The sequence below is a fragment of the Neomonachus schauinslandi genome, chromosome 4, assembly GCF_002201575.2.
Source record: "Neomonachus schauinslandi chromosome 4, ASM220157v2, whole genome shotgun sequence".
NCBI classification, from domain to species: Eukaryota; Metazoa; Chordata; class Mammalia; order Carnivora; family Phocidae; genus Neomonachus; species Neomonachus schauinslandi.
This window is the reverse complement of record NC_058406.1, coordinates 11,515,654-11,536,835: the sequence shown is the minus strand read 5'-3', so window position 1 is coordinate 11,536,835 and position 21,182 is coordinate 11,515,654. Positions and strand designations below refer to the sequence as shown.

The 21,182-nt window shown below is 42.9% G+C and overlaps 1 protein-coding gene across 1 annotated transcript in view; it reads left to right on the top strand.

The window, feature by feature from the left end:
* The window catches only part of FBXO42 (F-box protein 42), a 101,626-nt gene that overhangs the window by 63,724 nt on the left and 16,720 nt on the right, over window positions 1-21,182 (top strand). The window contains exon 4 of the mRNA XM_021684062.2: window positions 4,185-4,319. Within this exon, the coding sequence (XP_021539737.1) occupies window positions 4,185-4,319 (135 nt within the window). The remainder of the gene's footprint in view (window positions 1-4,184; window positions 4,320-21,182) is intronic.

Here is a 21,182-nt window from a genome sequence, read left to right as displayed (position 1 = left end):
TTTTTTTATTTTTAAGTAATTTCTACACCCCAGCATAGGGCTTCAACTCATGATCAAGAGTCACGTGCTCCGCCGACTGAGCCAGCCAGGCGCCCCTCCTTGGTTCTTCTAACCCAGTGTTCTCATCTGTAAAAAGTGTATAACAAATTCTGTTTATGCCACAGGGTTGCTAGGAAATTTAATCAAGGAAACACTTGTAAAAATATATTTTAAACTGCAAAGTGATAGAGTGATGAAGATGTCTCACCCACAAGTGGTTGTCTACTGGAGGACAAGCAGGTTCCAAGTCTTAGACATCCATGTACCTTTCACAACACTTGGTTCATAGTTGAAATCTATTGAATTCTGTGAAATTAAGTATCACAAAGATGGAGCAGTACAGCTTCTATCCGGTGTAGAAGGCTGGGACAAAAATGAAGCCAGTTTTCCTAGTTTTTTGGCGGGTATGTGCATGACCAGTCATGAAGCCAGATTGATGTAGGGCTCTGTTAGAGCCCCCGGCATCAAGCGTTTAGTGTTTAGGTCTAGGCTGCACATAGGGTCAGGTCATTTCCTACCCATGCTAGTAGTGCTCCTGCAGTAGCTAGCAGGCCCAAACTGGATAACCAGCCTTGCTTGTTCCATAGTTACGTAATTACAGGCCTTATCAAATCTGTCCTGGCTTGTAGACGTGAGACACACGACAGCGCAGTCTTTTTAAGCATGGGATAAATGCCTCAGGACCTTTCCCTGGAAACAAGTGGAAAACAAAAGAGAATTTAACGTTTGAACCAGCAAAGGTTGGAGTTCAGTGAACATTTCCTGAGTGACTCCCAGGCATCATGGGAAATATGAAACAACTGGGAGACCTTGCCCTAGAGAGGATTATCCTACAGTAGGCAGGTGTTCAGGATGCTGAAGAACTGCTTGCTTGCTGGGTGTTAATGTGAATATTTGACTTGCCTTTGAGTAGGGATTATTAGATACTAACTGGAAATAGATGTCTTGCAATAGTTGTTCATGGAGCAATCAAACCATTTCAGAAAATTTGAAGAGATTTAGCAATTAGAATAAACATTCTTAACGTTACTTCTTAGCAGAATATTCATACTGTACTGTGAACTATATCTTTTGTATGGCATATTCCAGTGGTCTAGATGTTCTGAAAAGAAAATGTGCTGTTTGGGTGGAGAACGTTGGTAAAAGGGAAATGACTACTTGAGCACTGGCATTTGCTTAAATTCTTAGTTTTTTCTAAAAGGCCCATTGAACTTGTTGGGTCTCCCCACCCCCACCCATACCAACATGTAGGTGTCTTAAATAAAAATAGACAATAAACAAAAGTTTAATAGGATGCCTAAAATATTTGAGTGTATTATTATGATGGCTATTTTCTCATTCCATTATATCTGAGTTCTAAACATAGCTGCTTGAATTGACTCCCTTCCTCTCCAAGCTTCGTTGCTAATTAACTGATAGGCATTGAGAATACAGTGTGTGTGAAACTTGTCATTTCAGTCCTGCTAGTTTTGCAGAGTTTGGGCTGTGCCTTCCTCTTCTAGAAACCTTTGTTTGCTCAAAGAGAAGCAGGAAAATACCAATTGCCTTATTTTAGTATAGGATTAAAATACATGTGGCAAGGACCTCATAGGGCCCAGCTGTTGGCTGGGTTTTCAATACAAATAGAGAAGAAGAATGTTTGCTACCTCTTTGAAAAATAAAGGCACTGTGCTCTTTTGCTGTATGAAGGAAACAGCTGCCAAGATTTGATCTTTGAAGAATGGTGAGACATAAATGAGCCCTTGACTCTCTTAGTTATGGATTTGTCTTATTAAACATTCTTATAATGGACACAAATTAAGGCTTCATAAGCCATAGGACACTGCTTATTTCTGTTCCGTAAGTATGGGTTACCAAGAGGAAAAGAATGTTCTTTCATGCCTGGCACCAGTTGGTTCAGTTCAAAATTTCAGTCCCATTTGTTGGAGTGGCTACTTGAAGACAGATATGAGAAGACCCAAGATATTGAAGCTCAGCTGCTTTAGTGGAGATTGAAATGTGGCTCCAGCAGTTATGCTTTTTGTTTGTCTAATGTCAGCTAAATTCTGTCCTTTGTTATTTGCAGTTCTTTTTTTTTTTTTTTTTTAATTGTTATTTGCAGTTCTTAACATTCTGAAATACAAGCAGTGGAGTTTCATAGGATTTTACTTCTTGGTGGGGCAGGGTTACTTCTTAATAGACTTTCTTGTTGGGGTATGGATTTTAAAACTGATATAAATTAGAAGTTATTTTCAGAGGCAAAGAAAATTAGTGGAAAATGCAAGATCACTTAAATCTTCATATACCATTGTGTAGTGTGTTTGTTAAATTTGAAAAGTCTGCACCTCCATTATCGTACAGTGTCAGAGGTCAGATGATTTGATCTCTGCCTTCCACTGGCTGAGATGACCAAGTGTAAGTGACGGAAGACACTGCTTGTAGTTCCTCATAACTCCTGCAGTTTTCTGATGCGGCCTTCCTGGTGTAGAGATTCCTTAAAGGGCCTGTGAGGTGGGCTGGGTTAAGAAAAGAAAAGGAGAGGGCGCCTGGGTGGCTCAGTTGGTTAAGCGACTGCCTTCGGCTCAGGTCACGATCCTGGAGTCCCGGGATCGAGTCCCGCATCGGGGCTCCCTGCTCAGCGGGGAGTCTGCTTCTCCCTCTGACCCTCCCCCCTCTCATGTGCTCTCTCTCTCTCATTCTCTCTCAAATAAATAAATAAAATCTTTAAAAAAAAAAAAAAAGAGAGTCATTCGCAGAGCTAGTGCATATCACAGAGGTCATGATAGCAATGGCACGTCCTTTTTTCTGACCGTGAGTAAGTGGTGGCAGAGTTCAGAAGGTCTCTTACAAACAGGTGTGCTAAACTGCACTAGACCCACAAATAAGCTGGCCAATCACTGAAACCATGCTCTAGTGGATTGAATCTTCAAGCTTCTTTTCCCTTTCCCCTGCCTCATATGGGACACTTACTCTTCCAGCCTAGTTTCACATGAACATTGAGAGGTCTTTTTTGCCCCACCAGTATGCATGAAATGAATGGAAAGGAAAGTTTTGCTCGTGCTCTTCCTGCGATCCAAGATGGTAAATGCAAGACTGTAAGGAGTGGGGTCATCTTTTCCAAAGGATAGGGACTAAATGAGCTTTTTAGTGTGAAGCAAGGTGGCAGTGCCTCTCATCTAAACTCTGGCTCTGGTCCTCCTGGTTTTGGGGGAACAGCCCAGCCCTTCTTACAGTCCTTGCCCTTTTGCTTTGGAATGGTGCCCATCAGTGAGGCGTGTATAATCATCTGATTGAAAAGGCTCTTCTGAGAGACCTTGGTGCTTTTTAAATGTTACTGAACTGGTTTTCCATTCAGCACCAACCAGCCTGTGTTGGTGGATTTTGGACGCACCTAGGGGCTTAATGACTTCTGTGCTTTTCTCTCAGTTGCTTTGGAACCGTACTACTTTGAGATTCCCCGAGCTACACTGATCTTTATGTGTCATTACTTCATGGCATTGATTAAAAATGTTTTGTAGTCATTTTCTTCATATTAAGATGTGCTTCAGGTTTCATTTGAAAGCAAAAACGATAAGAGGAGGGCTGCAGGAGAGAAGCAGGAGGACTGAGTGCATCTGTTAGCACTGACTCCGCCTAGCCCTAGAGCATAATGATGCGGATTTAGATTAATTATGCAGCTGTTCTGAAATTTTACTCATTAAGCACCCTTAATCTGAATTCTTGTGTGCTCTTGCTGGACTGATACTGTCTTATTTAATGATGACATTGTCAATTTGCTTAGTGTGCTCAGAAATAACATTTCCAGGGGCGGCTGGGTAGCTCAGTTGGTTAAGCTTCTGCCTTTGGCTCAGATCATGATCCCCGGGTCCTGGGATCGAGCCCCGCCTCAGGCTCCCTGCTCAGCGGGGAGCCTGCTTCTCCCTCTCCCTCTGCCACTACCCCCATTTGTGCTCTCTCTCTCTGTCAGGTGAATAAATAAAATCTTAAAGAGTAACGTGATATTAACCAATCTGAAGACAAGGGACTGGTTATAGAAAGATGGTACCTGGCAACAGAGTTGCAAAACGTGTGAAATAATTGATCTTTGAAAGATATGAGCTATAATTATGGTGTTAGAGGGACTTCAAAATTAAACATCAGCTATGCACTTACTGTTTTCTTTCTAGGTGCATGCTATTACGATGCTAATCAGTCTATGTATGTGTTTGGAGGCTGTACCCAGAGCAGCTGCAATGCTGCCTTCAATGACCTCTGGAGACTTGACCTAAATAGCAAAGAGTGGATCCGACCTTTGGCTTCAGGTAAGAAATAAAATGCTGATCTTTGCCCTCTTACCAGGTAACTCCCTTTGCATGGTAATTCTATCCGGCTGTTTTGGTGTTGGTCTCTGGTACTGGGGCCCCAGGTCCTTTGTCAAATCTGCTGTGTAAATGCCAAAAGTAATGTGTTTGTATAAGGTCTTTGAGAAAAAAAAAAAAACACTTTATCCTGACTATTGGTGCCCTGCCAGAATTGCTGTACTACTGTGTGAATTCACCTGTGTGGTTTTCTCAAGTGCTTGCACTGGTGTGACACGCTTTCTGGTATGAAGTTGAAGTAAGAGCAGAAACACAGCATTGTGAGAACTATAGTTGACTGACAGAGCTGTTGTCCCAGGGCTAAGATCTCTGAATGAGCATCTTTTGTTGTCTCCAGCTCAGATATTTGGGGAGTGTATGGAACATGCCTCTACCGGTTACTCTTAACTCAGGAGTGTGGGAAGATTCTCGATAGGTGCATTCCTGCACAGTCCCACTATGCCACAATTCTAGCAAAAAGAAACTGTTTTCTCCTTTTTGACCTAACCTTTCTTGGGGCGGGTGGGGGATTTGTTTTGGCACTCTTGAGGCAGGACAATTTGAAAAGGCATAACCATAAGATTGAAGGAGCTGGTGTGATGGAGAAATAGAGTCTACTGAGCATAAAGTACTCTACTAGATTTGTTGGCAAGCTTTTCCCAGACATTCATTTGGTTTTTCAAGGTCAAGAATTCACACTAGGACTAAGGAAACTGAGGTTTTCCTTGAGTAGATGCTTTATTTATTTAGGTCTTGATTTACTACTTTGATTACTAGATGGGGAGCGACTTGGTATAGTAGAAAGGGCCCTGAGTTTCATTTCCTGGCATAATAGCCAGTTCTCCATATATCTGTGAACAGGTGACTGCATCTCTCTGGGACAAATATGGAGTAGGACTAGATGATTCTATTTTCCAGTGGGTTGGGAAGGCTAGTTTATGCTTCCCTTTTTTTTGTGTAATGACTGCTATGAATGTCTAGGCCAGGGACTTAAAACCGTTTTGTGAGATGAAGCTGTATTTTGCTCCCCCAAAGCTGTAAGCTCCTATTCCTTCCCCTGCAGTAGGCAAACATAGGAGGCAGGAGCCTACTGACAGCAGGTACTCACAGGTGGGGTTGGGGTTTGCATAGATGAAATTCTTTATTAAAATCCTTAAAAAGATGACCAAGTGTTAATCTTTTAAAAATTTTGGAAGTTGGGCGCCTGGGTGGCTCAGTTGGTTAAGCGACTGCCTTCGGCTCAGGTCATGATCCTGGAGTCCCGGGATCGAGTCCCGCATCGGGCTCCCTGCTCGGCAGGGAGCCTGCTTCTCCCTCTGACCCTCCTGACCCTCCCCCCTCTCATGTGCTCTCTCTCATTCTCTCGGTCTCAAATAAATAAATAAAATCTTTAAAAAAAAAAAAATTTTTGGAAGTTGGTACTATTTTAGGGCCCTCAGAATTGTGTACGTTGGAGAGTTTCCTTTTCTGTCCCTTTGTCCCCTGTTGCACTTTGTGCAATACTGATTAATATTCGGGAATGTAGACTGTCTCTTCAGCTTAAGCATCCTGTTGCCACTGTACTTGGTGTCCAGGTCCCATTTCAGAGCAGCTTTGATTATTCCAATCACAAAATACTAATACTCTTCCTCTATTTTGTAACCAAGCTTTATGCCTTTGATAATTTGAACTAAGCAGTGCTCTTTCTTCTAGAAGTGAAGCTCTGGACTGTGGGACCTTCATAACCCATTGCTAACTACTGTGCTTATTTTCCCTTATTTCTCCCTGTAAGGTAGACATGGGACTTCTTTTTTTTAAACCACTAAGACTGTGTTTTGAAGTATCAGAGAAATAACCGACTTTAAAAATACAATGTCAGGGGCTCTGGGTGGCTCTGTTGGTTAAGTATCCAGCTCTTGGTTTTGTCTGAGGTCATGACCTCACAGTCATGGGAGTGAGCCCCATATCAGGCTCCGTGCTCGGTGGGGAATCTGCTTGAGATTCTGTCTCTCCCATTCCCTCTCCCCCACTCTTGTGCACCCGCATGCGCACGCTCTCTCTCTCAAATAAAAATCTTTCAAAAAAATAAAATAAAAAATAAAAATACAAAGTTAGACTATTTCCTTTTATAAAACATAGAAACTCCTCAAGGCTTAATTTTCTAACAAAGTGTCTCGAAGAATCTGCTGGCCACTTCACTCTAATCTACAATTAAAGCCTAGCTTTAAAGGGGGAAAAACAGCTATTTGAAATGTCTACTTTTTAAACAAACAGCTATTTGAAATGTCTACTTTTTAAACAAATAACAAGCACTAGTTTTTAATAAAGAATGCTATGAGGGGCGCCTGGGTGGCTCAGTCGTTAAGCGTCTGCCTTCGGCTCAGGTTATGGTCCCAGGGTCCTGGGATCGAGTCCCGCATCAGGCTCCCTCTCGGCCGGGAGCCTGCTTCTCCCTCTCCCCCTGCTTGTGTTCCCTCTCTCGCTGTGTCTCTCTCTGTCAAAAAATAAATAAAATCTTAAAAAACAAAACAAAACTATGAGATTCTCCTTCAGGCAGAAATCCCATGGGAAGATTGCCTGAGGAAATATTTCTGTCTGCTGTCATGAGTCCCAACCAAAATTACTTCGTAACAAACATCAGTGAGTCTTTCTGAACAAAACACAGTTGTTGATGTGCCTTGGTGTGCCTGACGCAACCATTTTAGTGCTTGGAGGTGGGTAGGTTGGAAGGTGGCTGAAGCCTCCGGAGGGTGCCTGCCACCCTTTGGTGTCAGCTGTGAAGTCTTCTCACATGTGAGCATTTGTCAGCAGTAAGTATTCAAAGCAATAGCCTCAACAGGGTTCAGTCTTTGGGAAAGTGTAGTGGTACGAAGAAGAGCATCAGACAAGCAGGAGGGGGCAGTTTCATTTGGAGTGGAGAGCCTTTCTGGAGAGTGCTGCTGCATCAGGTGTCTTTTTCCTTGTTTATTTGCTGATAGTGCAGGTGAGACTGGAGCCTTCTCATTTTGGGTGGTGTCCTAACCCACTCAGGCTGCCATAGCAAAGTAACATAGACTAGGGGCTTAAACAACACTTTATTTCTCATGGTTCTGGAGGCTGGGAGTCCAAAGTCACAGTGCTGGTGAGGGCTGTCTTACTGGCTTTCAGGCAGCTGCCTTCTTGCTCTGTCCTCACCTGGCAGAGGTAGAGTTCTGGTGTCTCATCCTCTTTTTATGAGAGCACTAGTCCCATTATAAAGGCCTCAACCTTATAACTTCATTAAATCTGATTCTCTCCCAAAGGTTCCATCTCCAAAGGCCATCACATTGGTGTTAGGGCTTCAACATACGAATTTTGATAGGACACAATTCAGTCCATAGCCATTGGAATTAATGTGACTTGCCCCTGAAACCTTGTTAGTTCGTTTTGAAATGATGTAAGTGCTCCATCTGGAGGGAGCATGGTAGTGACCAGTGTTAGAATGACAGCTCTCATGGCTGAGTGAGACCTTGGGAGGCCTGGCTGGCTCAGTCGGTAGAACATGTGACTCTTGATCTCAGGGTTGTGAGTTCTAGCCCCACATTGGGTGTGGAGCCTACTTAACAAACAAACAAACAAACAAACAAACAGGGGCTCCTGGGTGGCTCAGTCGGTTGGGCGTCTGCCTTTGGCTCAGGTAATGATCCCAGGGTCCTCGGATCGAACCCCGTGTCAGGCTCCGGGTCAGCGGGGAGCTTGCTTTTCCCTCTCCTCCCCGCTTTCGCTATCTGTCTCTCTCTCTCAAATAAATAAAATCTTAAAAAAAAACACACACACACACACAAAACAGCTGAGTGAGACTTACTACAGCTACACCTACCTACAGCTACTGCTTCTCAGGCATTTCCAGTGAGGTACCTCCTCCTCCCTTTACAGCTAATATTGTAGCCCCTCCTCTCATGAAGCTTATATTGTATTGGGGGAGAAACAAAAACAAAGTATGAAGAAAACAAGGAATGAGATAGAATAAGAGGGGAAGAGCTACTTTAAACAGGAGGCAACATTCTTTGCTGAGATTTGAAGGATGAAGAGAGAGTGAGACCAGCATGTGCAAAGACCCTGGGACAGCAAAGAATAGGACATATTGGAGGACCTGAAAGCAGACCTTTGTGGATGTAGCGTGATGAGCAAGGAGTAGAGTGGTGGAGATGGAGTTGAGATTAGACAGGAGGCAATTCATTCCCACCCCAAGGTCTGGGAGATTTTGAAATTTTAAGCAGAGGAATATTATCCAATTTACATTTTAAAGAACACTTTTGGTGCCATTTAGGAAATGGATTGAAGAAGTCACAAGAACAAAACAGAGAGCGGCTAGGAGGCCATCACAGTGGTATGGGTGAGAAGAGGTGATGACTTGGACTAGAGTCCTAGTGGTAGAGAGAAAGGGAAGCATATGAATTTGAGCTGAAATTTTATAATAAAATCAACAGGACTTCTTGGTGGATTGGCTCTGCGAGGGTGAGAGGGTTAGTCAAGGCTGACTTAGGTTTCAGGTTTGGCAGCTAGGTAGATAGTGGGCCCATTTGCTAAAATGGAGAATAAATATTTGGAAGAAGTTTACGTTTTGATTTTTTTATACATTTAAGGGGTGGTATCCCATAATTAGTTGTTGTGAGAGTTTGACATTTAAAATAGAGTGCCTGCCTTCCCTTAAATGACGCCATAACCCTTCCTTTTGTTTGGTTAATTCTACTCTCATCCTTCATTTGTTCTGACAGCAAATATTTATGGATTTCCTACTCTGTGTCTGGTATTGTTTCAGATGCTAGGGATACATGAATGAATAAAACAGACAAAAATCCCACTCGTAATGGAGATCAAATCCAAATGAGGGAAGACAGATACTTAAAATGACAAATAATGTTGGGCACCTGGGTGGCTCAGTCGGTTGAGTGTCTGACTTTGGTTTGGGTCATGATCTTGGGGACCTGGGATTGAGCCCCATGTTGGGCTCTGTGCTCAGCGGGGAGGCTGCTTGTCCCTCTCTCACTGCCCCTCCCCCGCTTACCCTTGCGCACAGTCTATCTCAAATAAATAAAATCTTTTAAAAAAATAATAAATGACAATATAATATAATATGTTAGAAGATGATTAAGCTACTGAAGTGAAATGATAGCATGGTTAAGGGGGTCAGGGATAGGGGGACTACAGCTGGGGTGACTAGGGTAGACCTCACGGAGGAGGCAGCATTAGATCAAAGACTTGATTGGGTAAAAGAAGTGAACCAAATGAATATCTAAGGAAACAACATTACAAACGGGGAATATCCAGTGCAAAGGTCCAGAGGTAGGAGTGTGCTTGGGACAGTCCAGGGATAATGACAAATCAGTGTGACTAGCATTGGGTGAAGAAAGGAGAGTATACTAGCAGAGGGGGTTGGGCAAATAATGGAGGGAAATGTGTCATACATGTAGGACATCCTGGCTGTTGTAGGGGCTTTTTCACATTTTTTTTTGAGTGAAGTGACTGGTCATTTGGGGTTCTGAGAAGACTGTGTAAGAGGACAAGTGTGGCAATGAGGAGGCCAGCTAAGAAGTGGTAGCAATAATCTAAGCGAGAAATGATGGTGACATGGACTAGGGTGTTGTCAGGAAGTTAAGAACTTGATGGATTGGACAGAGGGAACAGGATTTGCCCGTGGTTTGGATGTGGAGTATGGAAGATAGAGAGGAGTCAAGGATGGCCCTAGGGATTTTTAGCCTGGGCATTTGAAGGAATGGCATTGCCATTAACTAAGGTGGGTAAGAGTGTGGGTGGTCAAGGTTGGCAAAGGGCAGGAGACGTGAGAAATTCAGTTTGAAACATACTACGTTGAAACACCCATTTGGACATCCAGGTGGAGATGTGTCTGGAGTTCTGGGAGACATGTAGGCTAGAGACATTTGTCTAGATAGTCAAATGGAAGTTATTAGCATATGGATGGATTTAAAACCACGAGGCAGGGTGAGATTGCCAGGGGAGTGAGTAAAGATAGTAGAGGAGGAGGGTAAGTCTGGGACATAGCAATATTTGGAGATCAGGGAGGAGAGGGGGAAACAGCAAAAAACTAGAAAAGGAACACTCAAGGAGGTGGGGGGAAAACCAAGAGAACGTGGCATCTTAATCTTAGAAGTCACCATACTGGAAAGTGTTTCCAGGAGAGTGGAGATAATCAGCCTGGTCCTACACAGTGAAGAGGTCCAGTCATTTGAGGACTTAGGATTGTCCTTAAAATTAGTAAAGAGTATTTTTGATGAGCGATAAGGATGAAAGCGTATTTGGAAAGGTTTCAAGACAGTGGGAAGAGAGGAATTGAAGACAGGAAGTATAAACTGCATTACAGTTTTTGAAGTTTTGCTGTAAAAGAGAGCAGAGAAATGAGATGCTAAGTGGAGGGGAATGTAGAATTGAGAGGTTTATTTTTAAGATGACAGATTGTATAGCATATTCATGCTGATGGGAATGATCTAGAGAGAGGAATGGGTGTGGATGGAGGGGAAGGATTGTTAGAGCTGTGTCCTCCAGTGGTGAGAAAGGCAGAGGGGTTAGCTGTGGATGGGAGCATTGACCACTTATCCAGAGGAACAGGAAGGGTTGTGTGATTGCAGATGCTGGCGGATGGATAGATGTGGGAACTGGTGGAAGTTCTTACTGATTGCTTTATCACTCAGATAAAATAACTGAGGGTGGGACAGAACAGAAGCCTTTGGAAATCCTGGCGGGTGATTATGAATGTACAGTTGTCTACATTGTAGTCTTTGCCAGACGGTTCTAGGAAGTTGAATGTTCCACCTTCTGGTGTTGTACTAAGGGAACACCTTAATTCTTAATCAGCCTGTGTTTGGTTCCCAAAGCCACTACACAGTTCTTGGGATAGGTTCTTCAGAAGACTAATGTTTAAACTGCTGTTTCAAAAATACCCGTTCGTCAGACTGAGGCTAATTTTGGCATCTGTTTAATACATAATATCATCAGTCACAGCCTTTTTTGGTTACTTCAAATCACAGTAGAGATTTTCAAGTATACATTTTTATTTATTTTTATTTTTTATTTTTAAAGATTTTATTTATTTATTTGACAGAGAGAGACACAGCGAGAGAGGGAACACAAGCAGGGGGAGTGGGAGAGGGAGAAGCAGACCTCCCGCCGAGCAGGGAGCCCGATGAGGGGCTCGATCCCAGGACCCTGGGATCATGACCTGAGTCGAAGGCAGACGCTTAACGACTGAGCCGCCCAGGCGCCCCTCAAGCATACATTTTTACACTTAAAATTGGGAGTGTCCTGATTTTTCAAAACTTCTTAAACATTAGCCCATACCCATTTACAAAAGGGGAACAAATTTCAGTGTTCGAATTTTCCACAGGTAGGAGAGTCGGTAACTGTTAGGGGAAGATTTAAAGCCCAGTCTGTCATCTCTGTTAACTAGTCCCAAGCACAGTAGATTTTCCCACTACATTCTCCCCATAGAATCTTCTTGCCCAATAAATCCTTTTGCTTTTCGTTTTCTTCCCTGTCAGTCACACATGAAATTCCACTTGACAGCTTATGGTTCGGGACCTTTGTTTTAGAAAACACTCAAGACAGAGATACACAACCGAGCCACGAGCCATGTGTTCTGGTCTTGGCTTTGCCACTCCTGAACCGCTTGCCTCTGAACTTGAAATCCTTGATCACTTCTGCATTCTTTGGGCCTCCATTTCCTTCTCTGTGAAAGAAGAAGAGACAGGATCACTGTTTCTAAAAATCCCATAGCAGATCACTTTTATCCAAGTCATCTAAAAATACTAAAAATAATAGATTCCTCAACCTCATACCAGACTCACCTTATCTCAAGGGGTTGGGGATAGAGTGGTGGATCTTTTTAAAAAAACAGAAAATGTCCTAGTTGATTCTAAACCTAGCTAAATTTGGAAATCCTAGATCCCTACGAAATCTTTTGGCTTTCTCATGTGCAATCTGTGACCTCACTTTGTTATCACAGTCTGTTAGGTGAATGTGTAATATGCAGAGCTGCACTCCATAACTGTTGTTAAGGAAGGATGGCTGCCCTGTGCTCTCTCTCTTTTTTTTTTTTTAAGATTTTATTTATTTATTTGACAGAGACACAGCGAGAGAGGGAACACAAGCAGGGGGAGTGGGAGAGGGAGAAGCAGGCTTCCCGCTGAGCGGGGAGCCTGATGTAGGACTCGATCCCAGGACCCTGGGATCATGACCTGAGCTGAAGGCAGACGCTTAACGACTGAGCCACCCAGGCACCCCAATGCTCTGTGCTCTCTTAAACTGCTTCTTTGTAGAAAGAGCTACCTTTTACACCCTGGTTAGTCAGGAGTGGCCTGCTGTCTGAGGAAATGTGTATGGACACCCTTGAGAGGGTTTTGGGGGTGGAATGTTGGTGGTCTCAGATTATTTAAACATACTATCTAACCTTCAAACCAACCCAGTTAGGTTGGCACTACTATTATCCCCATTTTACAGATGAGGAAACTGAAGCTCAGAAAATCACCTAGTAATTTACCTAAGATCACACAGCCAATAAATGATGGAGCAGTGATTGAAACCCAAGATTTTGCCTCTAAAGTCTGTGTTCTTTCTACTCTGTCATGCTGTGAGTAGTTTTCTTTTTCTTTTTTTTCTTTTAAAGATTTTATTTATTCATTTGAGACACAGAGAGAGAGAGAGAGAGCAGGGGGAGAGGCAGAGGAAGAGGGAGAAACAGGCTCCCTGCTGAGCCAGGAGCCCGACATGGGGCTCGATCCCAGGACCCTAGGATCATGACCTGAGCCAAAGGCAGACGCTTAACCGACTGAGCCACCCAGGCGCCCCTAGTTTTATTTTTTCTATAATTTATTTCACGTTACCTATTTTTAAAAAACTTTTTAAATAGACTTTTTATTTTAGAATAGAACAGAGTTCCCATATACCCACACCCAGCTTTCCCTATTGTTAATATCTTGCATTAGTATAATACATTTATGACAATGAATGAACCAGTAGATACATTATTATTAAATAAAAAGTCCCTACTTTACTCTGATTTCTTTATTATTTTAAAAAATATTTTATTTATTTGAGAGAGTGAGAGAGCACAAATGGGGGAGTGGCAGAGGGAGAGGGAGAAGCAGACTCTCGCTGAGCAGGGAGCCGGACTCGGGGCTCGATCCCAGGACCCCAAGATCATGACCTGAGCCAAAGGCAGACACTTAACCCATTGAGCCACCCAGGTGCCCCCTTATTATTATTTTTTTAATCTAAAGTCTTTTATCTGTTCCAAGATCCCATCTTAGGATACATTACCTTTAGTCTTTATGTCTCCTTAGATTCCTCCTGGCTATGACAGTTTCTCAGACTTTCCTTGTTTGATGATCTTGACAGTTTTGAGGAGTACTTTCAGTCCATTTTGTGGACTGTCATTCGGTTTGGGTTTGTCTGAGGTCTTTCTAACGGTTAGATTAGAGTTACGGGGTTTTTTTAAAAAAATTTATTTATTAGAGAGAGAAAGGGGGGAGTGCTAGAGGGAGAAGCAGGCTTCCCGCAGAGCACGGAGCCCAATGCGGGGCTCGATTCCAGGACCCTGAGATCATGACCTGAGCCGAAGGCAGATGCTTAACCGACTGAGCCACCCAGGCACCCCGAGTTACGGGGTTTGAGGAGGAACCGCCACAGCAGTAGAGCATCCTTCTCATCACATGCTATCAAGAGAACATATTATGAACATGGTTTATTGCTTTTGATAACCTTGATCACCTGGCTGAGATGGTGTATCTTAGATTGCTCTACTGTAAAATTTTTCTTTTTTCTTTTTTTTGCCCTTTCTTAAAAATTATTTTTTCAGGGCGCCTGGGTGGCTCAGTCATTAAGCGTCTGCCTTCGGCTCAGGTCATGATCCCAGGGTCCTGGGATCGAGTCCCACATTGGGCTCCCTGCTCTGCGGGAAGCCTGCTTCTCCCTCTCCCACTCCCCCTGCTTGTGTTCCTGCTCTCGCTATCTCTCTCTCTGTCAAATTAATAAATAAAATCTTTAAAAAAAAATTATTTTTTCAGGGCACTGGGTGGCTCAGTTGGTTAAGCGTCCAACTCTTGATCTCAGCTCAGGTCTTGATCTCAGGGTCGTGAGTTCAAGCCCTATGTTGGGCTCCATGCCAGGCATGGAGCCTACTTAAAAAAAAAAATTTTTTTTTTTCTAGTTTATTTTTCTTTTCCTGTGATTCCCTTTATTTGTAGTTGTCCTTGGTCCTTGATCTTCCATGGAATTTGGGGGGAATAACTAAGCTATCTGGCTGTTACATCTATCATCAGAGTCAGGAAAGGATAATGAGCAGAGGGTGTGTCATTTGAAGAAAAATTTTCAAAGCTTAGGAAATTTTTAAATATCAACATGACTTTTTAAAACTTTTTGGTGGGGAGCAGAATGCTGAAGACAACATCTTTTTTATTATGACCTAGCACATCCAGATCTTTCCAGCTACCCAGAGCCAAAAGCTCTACTGGAAATAATTTTGTTTCATTAGGACTGTTCCCTAAATGAATAATAACATCTTCCAAAATCAGTGAGTAATCCAGCAGAAAAACTAGTTTACTTTTGGAGTTGGATAGCAAAAAGAAAGAGTATTGGTCATATCGGTCGTATCAGATGTCTGTGGGAAGGCCAGGATAGCCTTAGAAGCTGGAAAGTTCTGGAACTGTCCAGAAATAACTGCCCAGAGTGTCGTTGTTTCTCTTACTATGTAAATGAAACCTTAAAAATGATGCACATAGGGCTCTTGGATCCATTGATGTTTTGCTGTCCTGTGTCTGGTAGAAAAGTTTAGTCTTAGGTTCTCTACTGCCTTTTCCTGAGCCTGTGGTAACGTGTCCAGGAAAAGTCAAAACAAGTAAGGGAGTGTGGGACTGATACCTGGCACCAGGTATAACCAAAACAGCTAACCAGGAGAGTCTGTTCTAGAAAAGATCACACAGTCCTTTCCTCGGTGTAGGTCCCAGGTGTCAGTGTTAACATTGAAATAGCTGAATGTGGAATTTTAAAAATAATGTATTAGTGTACTTACTCACAGGCATTAGATTTTGCTTTTTAGTATTGTTTTGCATCTAAACACTTTATACATTTTTTTAAATTACCATTATATGCAGATGTGTTCTGAGAATGCCAGTTCTGTGGAGATGAGAGAGAGGTGGATGCTTATCAACTGGTAAATATCGGACCATGTAACAAGAGGACACATATGCCTTTCAAATACACTCCAAGCTTCTGTTCTCTGTTCTGAAAACAGGTCATTAGGGGTACCTGGGTGTCTCAGTTGGTGAAGCGTCTGCCTTTGGCTCCGGTCATGATCCCAGGGGCCTGGGATCAAGTCCTGCATTGGGCTCCCTGCTCAGCGGGGAGTCTGCTGGTCCCTCTCCCTCTGCCTGCCTGCCCCTCCACTACCCCCTGTCAAATAAATAAACAAAATCTTAACAAAGAGAGAGGGAGAGAATTCTGGGCTTTCATATCTGCGCACTGTTATCCTGTCTGCCTACCATCTTGACAAGCAGTTTTTGGTTGCTCTTGGGTTTCCTGTGCAGTAAAACTCTCAGACCATCTAGTGTTCCTGTTTTTCTCAGGTATCCACATAACCTCCCCTCCCCCCAACAGCACTTGATGTGTTATGAGCACAGTAAACTTCATTTTGCATGATGCTTTATCCCTGTGTATCTCAGTTGCTATATAGATTTATTGATTTTACTTTGTGTCCTGAATGAAATTGCAGAAGGCTAATCTTATGTGGGGGGAACACAGAAGATACTATCCTAGAGTCGTTCCTGACTCCTGCCGTATGGATGACACTATTGGTTTTTAGGACACTCAGCAATGCCTTGTACCAGCTCCTGCCCAGTGCATATTATGTGGTTGTTTATTCTCTATACAGTCAGGATTGGTCCAGTTTCTCAAGCTTTCTAGCTCTTGTTAACTTTGAGAAGATTTGTAAAGGATCTATTGGGTGGTCTTTCTTGGTGGGCGAGGGTTGTGATGGGTCATTTATTAACTTGAAATATCAGCAAATCCTTGGATACTACCTTATCCTTTCAAAGCTTAGGAGCTACCTCCCATCTCTTTGGGAAATGAACTCCTGAACTGTTGCTTTAATGAATCCTACTTTTCACACAAGCAGTGCCCCGGATAATTTCCTTTGTTCCATAATTCTCTCTAGAAGTGGTTATGGGCTATGGATTTTATATTTGATTTGTTGGCTTTTATGCTGTGTTCCTTTTTTGCCTTCTTTCCCATTTTAGTAAGGTTTCTGAAATCCATTGCCCAATTTTTTTTTTTAATTTTATTTATTAATTTGACAGAGAGAGACACAGTGAGAGAGGGAACACAGGCAGGGGGAGTGGGAGAGGGAGAAGCAGGCTTCCCGCGGAGCAGGGAGCCCGATGTGGGGCTCGATCCCAGGACCCTGGGATCATGACCTGAGCCGAAGGCAGACGCTTAGCGACTGAGCCACCCAGGCGCCCCATCCATTGCCCAATCTTAAAATGTTTCTTGCTGTTTGTTTGATTTACATGTGTGAGTTATAGCATGATTGCATTTTATTTGAGGAGTATGTTCTTGAAGACCTCACATAATGAATTTTCTGGCAGTGGATCAGTGGTCTTTCTGTTTACTGGTTAAAGCGGTGGGTGATGCCATGTGACAGTGGCATAAACATGGTTGATAGTTCACCCTATCAGCTCAGACATTAGCTGTTCTTTTTTTCTTAACGATACTTTTTTAAGACATAATTTATATATAGTAAAATGAACAAATCTTAAGTACACAGCTCCCGACTTGTAAAAGCATGTATACAGGGATGCCTGGGTGGGGTGGCTCAGTCGGTTGAAGGTCCAACTCTTGATTTCAGCCCAGGTCGTGATCTCAGAGTCCTGGGATTGAGCCCTGTGTCAGGCTCTGCACCTCGCACTCAGCAGGAAGTCTGCTTGAGGTTCTCTCTCTCCCTCTCCCCCCACCACTCTCTTTCTCAAATAAATTAAAAAAAAAAATATGTAGGGGTCAGTTGGTTAAGTCCCTGACTCTTGATTTCAGTTCAGGTGATCTCAGGGTTGTAAGATCAAGCCCCACGTCAGGCTCTGTGCTGGGCGTGGAGCCTGCTTAAGATTTTCTCTCTCTCCCTTCCCCTCTGCCCCTCTCCCAACACATGTGTGCTCTCTTAAAAAAAAAAATTTGAGGGGTGCCTGGGTGGCTTAGTCGTTAAGCGTCTGCCTTCGGTTCTGGTCATGATCCCGGGGTCCTGGGTCGAGCCCCACATCAGGCTCCCTGCTCGGCAAGGAGCCTGCTTCTCCCTCTCCCTCTGCCCCTCTTGTGTTCCCTCTCTCGCTGTCTCTCTCTGTCAAATAAATAAATAAAATCTTTTTAAAAATTGAATAAATAGGGGCACCTGGGTGGCTCAGTCGGTTAAGCGTCTGCCTTCGGCTCAGGTCATGATCCCAGGGTCCTGGGATCGAGCCCCGCATCGGGCTCCCTGCTCCGCGGGAAGCCTGCTTCTCCCTCTCCCACTCCCCCTACTTGTGTTCCCTCTCTCGCTGTGTCTCTCTCTGTCAAATAAATAAATAAAATCTTTAAAAAAAATAAAATTAAATAAATAAATAAAAATTGAATAAATAAATAAAACTCATTAAAAAAAAGTGTATACAGCCATGTGATTATCACCCAGGTCAAGCATACAGAATACTTCTATCACTTCAGAAAGTTCCCTCATGCCTTTTCCTATCAATACCACTCCCCACAGAGGCAACCACCTTTTGACTTCTAAGTGATTTGAGATTCATCTTGGTTTGTTTGAGATTCATCTGTGTGGTTGCATTTACCAGTGGTTTTTCCTTTTCATTGCTCTGAGTGTTCCATAACATGAATATACTACTGGTTTTTTTTTAACCCATCCTCCTGTTGATGGATACTTGGGTTATTTCTATTTTGAATATAGTTACAGTTAACAGTCTCATATAAGTTTGTGGACATATCATTCATTTCTTACTTACTTAAGACCCACTTATCAACTTTAAGAAATATTCTAGGGGCGGCGCCTGGCTGGCTCAGTCGGTAGGGCATGTGACTCTTGATCTCGGGATTGTCAGTTCGAGCCCACACTGGCTGTGGAAATTACTTAAAAATAATAATAATAAAAATCCTTAAAAAAAGAAAAGGAATATTCTAGATATGGTGAGTATCCCAGAGAGTCCTATGTTCGCTTAGTCCTGCTCTAAGTAGGAAGATCTGATGATGTAACTAAGTGTATTATAGAGGGTTGGGGAGGAACGACTGCTTGTCTAATAATTAAAGATACTGCTCATAATGAGGGCCTCCTCACCGAAAGTGATGGGAAGAATGTGTTGGAAGAGGGAGGGAGGCTGGTTGGTAACACCATTAAGAGCTTGGTTTTTGTGCCAGGCAGACACAGGTTTGCATCAGATCTCTGTTGCTCAGTAACTGGCAACCTTAAATGGGTTATTTAACATCTCATTTGCCTTACCTTTTTTTTTTAAAGATTTTATTTATTTGGCAGAGAGAGACACAGCGAGAGAGGGAACATAAGCAGGGGGAGTGGGAGAGGGAGAAGCAGGCTTCCCGCTGAGCAGGGAGCCCGATGCGGGGCTCAATCCCAGGACCCTGGGATCATGACCTGAGCCAAAGGCAGACGCTTAACGACTGAGCCACCCAGGCGCCCCTTGCCTTACCTTTAGAGTAGAGATGGTAATACATACCTTTCCTAGTTTCTATTCAGATTTTATCCCATACGGTATTCAGCTGGAGAAGGGATATAGAATCTGATGAAGTTGACATCTTTACATATACTGAAGTACTAGCTATGGAGTGGGGAGTAGTCAGAAGTTATCCTCAAGTTCCCAGAGCTTGAAAAGCGATTGCATTCATCCATCTGTATTCCTTTTCATGCCTTTATTTATTGAGCATGTATGGCCGGTGCTGTCCCAGCTCTACAGCAGGTACAGGTGTGAACAAGATGCAGGGCCTGTCGGGGACAGACAGTAAACCAGTCAGTGCATACAGAGAACATAAAGCACTAAGAAGAGAATGACTGGTGGTTGCAGACAGCAGACAGCATGTTTAAAATAAGTTATAGGGGCGCCTGTGTGGCTCAGTCACACAGAAGTCCCAAAGAAGGCCACGCCTGTGCATCTGACTCTTGATTTCAGCTCAGGTCATGATCTCAGGTCGTGGGGTTGAGCCCCGTGTCAGACTCTGCTCAACACGGAATCCGCTTGTCGCTCTCCCTCTGCTCCTCCCCCTGCTCTTCTTTCTCTCTCTCAAATAAATAAATAAAATCTTAAAAAAAAGATAAGTTCTAAACTGTGTCGAGTCAGGACTTCTGTATGGACGCATGGATTTTTAAAGGAAATCTGATTTATGAAGAAAGAAGTAGCACACTAATGAGTTTGGATTCTTTTCACAATTTGTTACAATTTATTTTTAAGGCCAGTTATGTGTTTTTATTAAGATGATTTGCTTTTGATTAAAATGACTGAAGTATTTTAAACATTTTTCTGTTTTCATAGAAGGAAGGCACTCAGGTGCCCAGATACCACTTCCAGGTGTTAATAATCTCTGTGAAGAAGGCATAGGATATTACTTAAGCTACTACTTTAAGTTCTTCGTTACATTAGCAACTTCCTGATCCCTGGACCCGTTACTGGTTAATCTTCTTTATGAGTTGGTGATTTCTCCTTGTCTCCTCTAGCCATTTGCAGTCCTGGAAACAACCTGGATCTGTGGTGGTCTCGGGAGATGTGCATGAGAGCAGAGCCAGTGGGTTCCCCTAGGAAAGGAAGGAATCCTTCCTGTTTATGTATAAAGTTCAGAACCTGGGATTTTTCCAGAATACATGCTTTTCTAAGGTGGGTACACATTCTCTCCTGCTGGAGAGAAGAGTGGGAAAATTTGCATAGCACAAATCTGGGTAAACTCTAGTCTTCCAGGAGAGAGAATAAATAAGATTATACCATATTTCAGTTTGGCTCTCCCGCCTGACTAGGATTTTCCTGTTTTGACACCAGGCCAGAAACTTTATGACTAGCAACATTGTTTTTACTTCTAAACAGAGCCACTTCAAAGGGTACCTACTCTCCAACCCCCATTAGAACTGCAATTAACAAGTTATCAGATTAAGCAGACTGTGGACCTCTTCTCTTCCAGGAGAAATTGAATCAAAAAGACTACTTGAAAGGGTAACAAGGAACTATTATTGGTTTCATGTTGTTAATTTTTAGCTGATAAGTGCTATCCTATTCATCAAGTGGCCTTTCTCCTGGGTTTATTTAGAAGTGAAAACAGTGCCAATAGGGAATTTCTTTTTGTTAATGCCTGTGGCAGGCATACAGGATCTAAACGTTTCTCATGCCTATTATAAAAGTTCCTCTTGTTTTGGATGTTCTGTAAGTGACCCAAGGAGTGATGTTTTGATGTGGGTATAATTATAATAATGAAAATCTATGCCCTAAAGCCCGAGATCCAGACAGGCTTTGTCTAATATCAGTGAATTGTTTTGATATCAGTCAGTAACTTTCTGGCCATTTTGCAACTGAAGAATGAAATAGGAAAAGAAAAAAAAAATGGCAGTGTAAGGGAGACACCCCAAAAAGTGTTGGGCCTTACCCCTGCTGAGTGACTGGCTGATGCCTCCAGGGTAGGCTGTGATTAACTGGAGCCACTTCTTATCCCAACTCAGGAGGGATCTTTAACCATTTGGTTTCCAGGGTTGGGTTTAGTTCAGCATTTTCATAAGAAATACTTCTTGCCCTTTAGGATAGTAAAATCTTACTGGGAGACTCTAAATGGATAATTTCAACACAGTGTGCTAAGTTCTGG